The following is a 9,302-nucleotide window of genomic DNA, read 5'->3' on the forward strand; positions in this document are numbered from 1 at the left end:
ATGAAGTGTTGATGATAACATTGACTAATATTACTATGTAGTTAACTTGATATTGTGTTTATCAGTCATTAATGAAATTTAATTAATTTATAAAATTTTAGTTTGATCTATATTATATAAAAAATAAAGACATGTTTTTTTTATATTATATATATATATATATATATACTTGATTAGCTGAGCTGGGTTGTCTTTAATTTATTTTCATTTTCATAAATAATTCTTTACATTTTTCGACAGTGTCTTTCTACTTTAAAAGAAACTCAAAAAAATGTAATGTCAAAACTTAATAAAAAAAATTTGCTTAGAACATCCAAAATGTTGGACCGACACTGTTTGCGTGTAATCATACACTGCATATTTTACTGTGCAACGTCTCCACAACACACACAGATATATATATATATATATATATATATATATATATATATATATATATGTTGCAGCTAATTTAGTAACTGATGGCCGTTGTTTTTTTTCTTTTATGTTGGGTAAGCCTTTCATGGGGTCATATAGAGGTTGTTGCTAATATTTTTTTCTTAATGATATAATATTTGAAGACTAGTTGCACAAATGTCATGTGAATTAGTAGACTAGCCGGTGTGGTTGTTTTTTTTGTTGAAATGTGTGATTATATTAAGGGTTAATTTGCCTACTAGCCATATTAAGAGAAAAAATTAACTAAATGACCTTGTAATAGCCGCAAAAAAAAAAACCTTGTAATAAAGTAAGTGAAAGATGGGACAATTTTACACAAAATTTGAAAAAACTATATCCTTTTCTACGGATGGATTTGTGTTTTATGATACATACAACTTGCATATTATATTGTATATATTACATAAGTAGTATAGTTTAATAAATTTATATCAATACAATGTATATTATTCATTTGTTCCGTCTATTTTAATAACTGCGAAAGATAATAAGAAAAAAAAAGTGAAGGAAAAGAGTAAGGAATAAGAGATATAACAGAAAAAGAAGAAAAAAAAAGAAGGAGAATGAAGAGGAGGAAAAGAATAAGGAAAAGGAACGAGGATGAAGTGAAAAAACTAAACGGGAGAAAGGGGAGAAGTATGAGGAGAAGAATGAGAAAGAACAAAAAATCAAAGAGAAAAAAGAATATGCTTTAATATATTATACTATTTTTACGAAATAAAAAAGTAGACTATAATATTAGTAAAGAACTCTACGAAGAAGATGATAAATAAACAAAAAACAGTATTACGAATACAAATAGAAAAAATAGCGTAATAGATAAAATATGGTGCAAATTCTTTAGCAATAATATAGGTCTGAAAATACAATTAGACATGTCACATGTCCAAGACTATTCGATCAATGTCTTTTACCCAAAATAATATATTAACACACATAAGAAAACTATATTATTCTATAACACAAATAGTATAGAATGCGCCCAAAAAAAAAGAATGCGCCAAAATCAATCGTTTTCTCCAACGCATCTGTGATTTTTTTCTTACACTTTGAAAACAATGACCTTGATATCAATACCTTTTCTTCTTTCTCTATCACGTCTTCCACCTCAATCTACCACCACCGTAGCCTTGATTTTTCAGAAAACATCGAACAAAATCTTCCTCATAAACATCCGATCTGAACCATGCCGTGCAAGTACCGCCATATACAATTTCCTTTACATATCATTTACTTTTCTGTTTTTATTTGCCATACTATTTTACTTCATCATACTTGTTGCTTTCTTTTATCTGTTATCATACATGTCTAGAATCAAAGGCAAATTGGTCTCTTCCTTCAACTAATATGAATTATATCATAGCACTTGCACCATATGGTTATTTGGTGAATTATAAAAAAAATTATGGTTATAGAGTCCAATTTCCCTTATATTAATCAACAAAGAAAAAATAATCTTATTATGTAAACATACCAGTAAGGGTCACGTGTAAAAGAAAAACAGAGCAAGCTGGTACAACTGAAAAAAAAATAGGGAGGCTATGGCGATAGAGAGATCCTTATAGCCTTGGGATTTAACTTGCAGAAATCCATCTTGAGTAGCTTCGAGTAATTGTCACCTCCAGGGGAGAGGGATTCGATCGGAGTAGCGGATGTAGGATTGAATTTAACTGGGGGCACAGTAAACTTTTTCACTATGTTTTACTTTAGGATAAAGAGCAGTTATATAGATTCCATACTACTCGTCAAAGAAAAATAAGAAGTAGATGGGGGCACGTGACCCCGTCTCTTCCTCTCTGCGTCCGCCTCGATCCTACTCTGAAACTCTTGGTCAATTTGGTTTGCGATAAACAGCGGAGAGTGAAGAGGTTGTTGATGTCTTTGACCATTGCGTTCCATATTCAATAGACACTCGCTTGAAAAACTAAGCGAAAAAGAATGGTGAACGGTTTGCGGAGCGGAGCCTGTTCCGTGTGAGAGACCGCACAGTTCCTTCACAGACCGGCGTTGTTCTGGTTCCTAGAGCACTAATCGGTAGGGTTTGTTGACTAATGAACTTATCAGGGGGGGATTGCAAAATTATACTTGATTAAATAACAAGTGGAATAAAAATAAAATTTGTATGGGTCCATATGGAACGAGGTCCCATATTATTTATGTGATGCTATTTATTGGGCAAATAAGGAGACGTATTCAAATAAATGACATGATATTCATTTTTAACGAGATAGTGTTAAGAAGCTATTTAGATAGAGAACGAATTTAAAAAAACCATAAGGTAATCAAGTAAACAGTTAAAGTATCAGGGCGGTGGAGAATCTAATTGCCAACACTAAACATTTAAATATAGATCTTTAATAGTATTGATTTATTTTCAAAAATATTTTATTTTGTAATTGTTATTGTGATTCATTTCCGTGTTTATAAAAATTATTAGTAATAATAGTTTAAAAGGAATAAAATGGGAAGAACAAAAAAGGTAACAAATTTATTTGAAAACGAAGTAGACAAAAATAATCGAATCAAGGAATAAACCCATGTGGCACTAATAATACTATACCCACGAACTCTGCTTGATTATCATAATGTGAAAATTAATGAAAGATTTTCCATTCAACAAAAAAGGTGATTATTACAATGTGGAATTTTCTGTAAAAATTGTCCGTTTGAAGAAAAAGAAATTGACTGTCATAATGTTGAATTTTGGTTTCGAAGTTCAAAACAAACACGTAATATTTTCTATAAGATAAGTGATCTTCTCAGAAGAACTCATAACCAAAAATGACCGAGACAGGAGAAAAATCGAGAGACATATCTAGATGGAGCCTTAGAGGCATGACTGCTCTTGTCACCGGTGGCTCCAAAGGCCTCGGGTCAGTCCAAATTCCTCATACTTGATATGCTATACTAATTATTATAATTGATTTTATTTCTCAACTCAATCATAGATCTAAATATAATTATATTGATGTTTAATTAATTATGAACACTTTTCCTCAAAAGAGAAAGGCTTAGTGATGTACAAATTAACATTGCATGTTTGCTGTGAATAGGGAGGCTGTGGTGGAAGAACTATCAATGTTGGGAGCAAGAGTCCACACATGTGCCAGAGACGAAACTCAGCTTCAAGAAAGCTTACTTGAATGGCAAGCAAAAGGGTTTCAGGTTACCACTTCTGTTTGCGATGTTTCTTCTCGTGTCCAACGAGAGAAACTCATGGAAACCGTTTCCACTCTCTTCCAAGGAAAACTCAACATCCTTGTAAGTTTATGTACAAGAAAAGATCATTAGCAAGATGATGTTGTTATCTGTTGAGTTTGATTCGTGTCTATATACATATAGGTAAACAATGCGGGAACGTGTATAACAAAGCCGACCACAGAGTTTAGTGCAGAAGACTTCTCGTTTCTGATGGCCACAAATCTCGAATCAGCTTTTCATCTCTCACAGCTCGCCCATCCTTTTTTGAAAGCTTCTGGTTCAGGGAGCATCGTGTTTATGTCTTCCGCTGCTGGGGTTGTGCATATCAATGTTGGATCCATCTACGGAGCTACCAAAGGTATATATTTACACTCAAGCAATTATTGTTCTAAGACTAACATAAATTTGAGAATGTATATGTGTTCACGCGTTGCAGGAGCCATGAATCAGCTGGCGAGAAACTTAGCATGTGAGTGGGCAAGTGACAGCATAAGGATTAACTCTGTGTGTCCATGGTTCATAGCGACTCCTTTAGCAAACAAAGTAAGGCAGTAAATAGATAAAATAAAATATAAAGTTTTCCTTAATGCTATGAATTTTTTTTTGGAACACTCTTAATGCTATGAATAGAATAAGAAAATTACATCTGAAGTTTAACTTATCTCAAAATCTCATTTTAGTATATCGATCATGAAGAGCATAAAAAAGAAGTGGAGAAGAAGACACCAATGGGACGTGTTGGAGAGGCAAATGAAGTATCATCGCTTGTTGCGTTTCTCTGTTTTCCGGCAGCTTCGTATATAACCGGTCAGGTTATCTGCGTTGACGGAGGTGCCACTATCAACGGTTTATCTTTCAAGTCTTTGCCTTAAGAGGTCAATATGATTGTGATGTTTTCGTTTGCTTCTATGTATCTTTGCGTTTGCTTCGTATTTTCCGAATAAAAGGTTGACGAAGGGAAGCCATATGTTTTCGTTGGACGTAGTTATAGGTTTTGGCTTATAGCAAAAACCATTGTAAGAAGATGATAATGTGCTATTTTTCAGAATTATTGTATTTGTATTTTGTGTGTACCCTTGACACTTGTAAACGTAAACCACAAATCTATATTATTAAAAGAGGTAAAAAAAAATACTCCTTAATTTTACCATTTATTTACATTAGAACACCATTGAGATATTTATTGAACCTATATTTAAAGTTACTTATCTTTTTTTCTAATTTAAATAATAGATTTAAGCATTTAATATCTTTTCCTAATTTAAATAATAGATTTTCTTACGGGTGTTCAATCCGGATATCAGTTCGGTTTCGGTTCGGTTTTTTTCGATTTTCGGTATTTCAGTTAGTAAAATATAACTACCATTCTAAATCCATATTTACTTCGGTTCGGTTCGGTTTATATACCGTCGGTTTTCGGTTTATTCGGTTTTACACCAAAAAACATAATTATTTTGTTTGAGATCATATTATATGAATTTTAGAGTCATATTGCCAACACCGTCATTTATTAAAAATATATTACATGTTCAAATAAATGAACAAAAAAGTAAAAATGCTTCTACCATCAAATAAAATAATCAAATCTATAACTAAAATCAAAGCTTGAAATTTTGAAAATAAAAATATGAAACAAAACAGAAACATGAAAGAAAAGTTTTTCCACTCTTCCATATTTAGTGTTCATTAAAGTCATGTTTTTTCAATTGAAAATTTTCTATTAATTATTGTCCATCAAATTTATAATCATATTAATTTAGTGAAGACTAAAATAAAGCAAAAAGATCAAAAAAAACTTAGAAACTAAGATGTCTGAATTGCGATGTATTGTTATTAAGTTATAGTTCAAGTGTTTTACAAATTAAGGTTTTTTATTACTATAAAATTATGGTAATAGTTATTAACACAAATTTAACTTATGTAACAAATAGATTTTCATGTATTGTTATAAAGTAGATACATATTTACATGTTTCTAATTTTAATCGGTTTTGTTCGGTTTATTCGGTTATATACCAAACCATATCCAAATCCTACGGTTTTTATAAAATTATATCCATTCAGTTTATATGGTATATACCAAAACTAAACCATATTGTCTATTTCGGTTCGGTTCGGTTTGGTACGGTTCAGTTTTACCATGTTGAACAGCCCTAGATTTTCTTAATCAAATCTTAACCAAAATAAATTTCCTAATATATTTTCGTATTAACATATTAAATATATTTAATATTTGTTAGTAATAAATACTAAAATAAAAAATCACATCATAATCAATTTATATAACATATAAATAATATATAAAATAGTTTATTCATATATTATTAGCATAACGCTTTCATAATATAAGTCCAATTAGTTATAAATATTGGATTTTTATATGATATATTGTGATATAATAGACAATTAAAATCATAAAATATAATTAATCAAAGTAATAAATAAAATTGTTATGTTTTAAAATGTTATATTAACAATTATGTAATACATTTTAATTTATAAATATAAATAAATATATATATATATATATATATATTAAACCATTAGTACAAATAAAAAAATTTAAAGTGAAAGCAAATATTTATACCGTCACGGGTTAAGCTCTAGAAATAAACAACAATAAGGTAAGATTATTTTTCTTTAAAAAATTTATTTTAATAGAAATTATAGTTCCAAATATGTTTACATATTTTATATATTTATAAATTTATTTTCTTTTTTTAAGGGAAACTAAGATTCTGAAATTGGAAAAAATTATGACCCACCTCTATATTATTTTAATTAGGAAATTTAAAATTTGTATCAAAATATTTTATTAAACTTTTAATTTTAATTTTTATTATAACTTCAAAGATTAATTTTTAATATAAATTTATGTTTAAATACTACAAATACATCATCTAATATAAAGAAAAAAAAAACTAAAAACATATATACCCGCCCAACCGGGCGGGTCAAGGTCTAGTAGGATGTTAAAATTGATTTTCTTAGCGGGTTTTAAATGATTAATATAAATAACCTATTTGGGTTAACGGGTTTTAAATGGATAATTCATTTGTTAAATAGAGTTTAACCTAAATTAACGAATATTCTATTAACAGTTTAACTTAAATTAACGAATATTCTATTAACCATTTAACCTAAGATATTTTAATAATAAAAAAAGGACAATTCTCTTAAATAGACATTTTTAAACTTTTATCACAAAAATAACATTCAAAAAAGAAACTGACCAAAATAACTTCCTTTTATTTTGAAAATTTTAATTTTAATTTTTTATTTTTTAAAATTTGAAACTCTATCCCCAAAAATCCACCCTTGAACTCTAAACCCTAAAACTAGATTAGTTAACCCTAGGATAAAAATATATTTTTACCCTTTAATAAAATTTATTTTGGTCATTTTCTTCATTTAGTGCTATTTTTGTGGCAAAAACTTTAAAATGGCTATCTTAGGAAATTTCTCATCAAAAAATAAAAAAAATTAGCATTTCAAAATTTATTTTCCAATTTTTTGAAAACTTTTATTTTCAAAAATATTAAGTTTTTCTTTTTACAAAAGCCAACTTTTTATCTTTAATTTTTTAAGAATTTTTATTCCAAATAATTTGATATTGTAATATCTGTTAAAATGGTTAACCCTAATTTATATCATTAAAATAGGAGTATAAATAAAAAATAACCCTTAGATTTACTACTTATTTACAAGTGTATGCTACTGAGATATTTAATAAGTCTAACATTAAATATTCTTATCTTTTCCTATTTTATCAAATCATTTCCTAAATTGATTATTAATTAAAACAACTACTTAATTACACTTTAATGCAACTAAAAACTGCCTAAACCTAACTTTTATCATTAATTATATTTTTTCAAATTAAACAACCATAAAACATAAATTCAATATGACAAATATTCTTACAAACAAAAATTTAACATGCTAAATTTAGTACATAAAATAATTTTATTATACTTATCATCAATTTTTGGTTCACAAAATAAAATGTGAGGATGCATGCATGGATTATATTGTAAAATGTGGATGATACAATTGATGGTTTATAATAAAAAAATAAAATTACACAATATAAATTAATAAATGTGGATCCCAAATTTCATGTGGAATATGATTACAAATGGCAAGAGTCCACACATGTGGTAGAAACGAAGCTCAGCTTCAAGAACGCTTACACGAATGGCAAGCAAAAGGATTTCCGGTTACCACATCTGTTTGTGACGTTTCTTCGCCTGACCAACGAGCGAAGCTCATGGAAACTGTCTCCTCTCTCTTCCAAGGGAAGCTCAACATACTTGTAAGTTTTATATATACGAGCAGGATTAATATGCCTCCGGTCAAGATTAATTTATTTTTACATGTCTTTTAAATGTTTTGTTTGGGTCTACTATATACGTATATAGGTAAATAACGCGGGAACCTCTATAGTAAAGCCTACCACAGAATTTTCATCAGAAGACTTCTCATTTCTGATGGCTACGAATCTGGAGTCAGCTTTTCATCTCTCACAACTCGCGCATCCATTGTTGAAAGCCTCGGGCTCAGGGAGCATTGTGCTCATGTCCTCCGCTGCTGGGGTTGTGCATATGAGCGTCGGATCCATCTATGGAGCAAGTAAAGGTATATATATACACTAACACACATTCGAATAATTAGGTTTAAACTTTAAATGGAAAAAAAAAAAAAAAAAATTATCCCTCGAGAAGACTTTAATAAATGGATTATGGACACATTTCAGGAGCAATGAATCAGCTGGCTAGAAACTTAGCTTGTGAATGGGCAATTGACAACATAAGGGTCAACTCAGTTTGTCCGTGGTTTATCACAACTCCTTTAGCTGTCAGCGTAAGATATCATTATGTTACTTATGTACTATATTTTAAAATAAAAGTTTTATAACTACTACATGTAAAATCTCGCAGCTTTTTCGAAGTGATGAAAATATTAAAGAAAAAGTGGAGAGTAGGACACCGATGCAACGTGTTGGAGAAGCAAACGTCTCGTCGCTTGTGGCATTTCTCTGTTTGCCTGCGGCTTCGTATATAACAGGTCAAAGCATTTGCATTGACGGAGGTGCCACTATTATGGCTTCTCTTTGCCTTAAAACACATTTATATATTATGAAAGACTTAAAACCAAAACATTCATTAGATTTTCATTTTCTTAATAAACTATGTAATTTGATGAAAATTATTAAACACATAATTTAAACATGTATTTTTTTTCTTTTTATTGGGAGGTTTAACTTTAAGGAATTTTCACTTGTAATCATTCATATCTGAAGATGTTCCGAGAAACTCCCGGAAACGCATTCACATCCGAACTTTCCGAATAGATTCCGACAACTTACTTATGTAATCAGTCATATCTGAAGATGTTCCGGGAATGCATGATGGTATAGTACAGTTTAACCCGGTGGCATAGTACAGTTTAACCCGGTTCTGTGACAAAAGGGTTCATACTTGTTCATGCAAATAGTTTATTGAATTAAAGAAAATCAATATCAAAATAGTCAAAATCAATTTTCTCATGTAAAAACATTTTTATATTACGAACAAAAAAAAAGAGAGACAGAAAAGATAACAGAGATTTTCTTTTTTTTTTTGAAACTGAAATAGTTGAGTAATATGTAAGCCAACCATGAAA

General features: G+C 29.5%; 1 protein-coding gene and 1 pseudogene across 2 annotated transcripts; both read left to right on the forward strand.

Moving 5' to 3' along the window:
• The first annotated feature begins 3,114 nt into the window (after positions 1-3,114).
• On the forward strand, positions 3,115-4,719 carry LOC103864964 (tropinone reductase). 2 transcript variants are annotated; one of them, XM_033289280.1, is made up of 5 exons: positions 3,115-3,311; positions 3,492-3,699; positions 3,781-3,997; positions 4,076-4,182; positions 4,336-4,719. In XM_033289280.1, exons 1-5 carry the CDS (start codon positions 3,220-3,222, stop codon positions 4,441-4,443), a joined length of 732 nt encoding a protein of 243 aa, XP_033145171.1. In that variant the 5' UTR covers positions 3,115-3,219; the 3' UTR covers positions 4,444-4,719. The 2 variants fall into 2 exon arrangements, with proteins under 2 accessions (XP_033145171.1, XP_009140995.1); XM_009142747.3 differs by having other exon boundaries at positions 3,116-3,311; positions 4,320-4,714.
• An 822-nt stretch (positions 4,720-5,541) lies between these two features.
• On the forward strand, positions 5,542-9,298 carry LOC103864991 (annotated as a pseudogene).
• The last annotated feature ends 4 nt before the right edge of the window (positions 9,299-9,302 follow it).

This window comes from Brassica rapa, chromosome A04 (assembly GCF_000309985.2).
Source record: "Brassica rapa cultivar Chiifu-401-42 chromosome A04, CAAS_Brap_v3.01, whole genome shotgun sequence".
Taxonomy (NCBI): Eukaryota; Viridiplantae; Streptophyta; class Magnoliopsida; order Brassicales; family Brassicaceae; genus Brassica; species Brassica rapa.

Excerpts from the sequence above, each read along its gene's own strand:
- LOC103864964 (XM_009142747.3), top strand. The coding sequence starts at position 3,220 with ATGACCGAGACAGGAGAAAAATCGAGAGACATATCTAGATGGAGCCTT. Across the intron at positions 3,700-3,780 it reads AAGGAAAACTCAACATCCTT|GTAAACAATGCGGGAACGTG; the intron begins GTAAGTTTATGT and ends ATATACATATAG. Across the intron at positions 3,998-4,075 it reads CATCTACGGAGCTACCAAAG|GAGCCATGAATCAGCTGGCG; the intron begins GTATATATTTAC and ends CACGCGTTGCAG.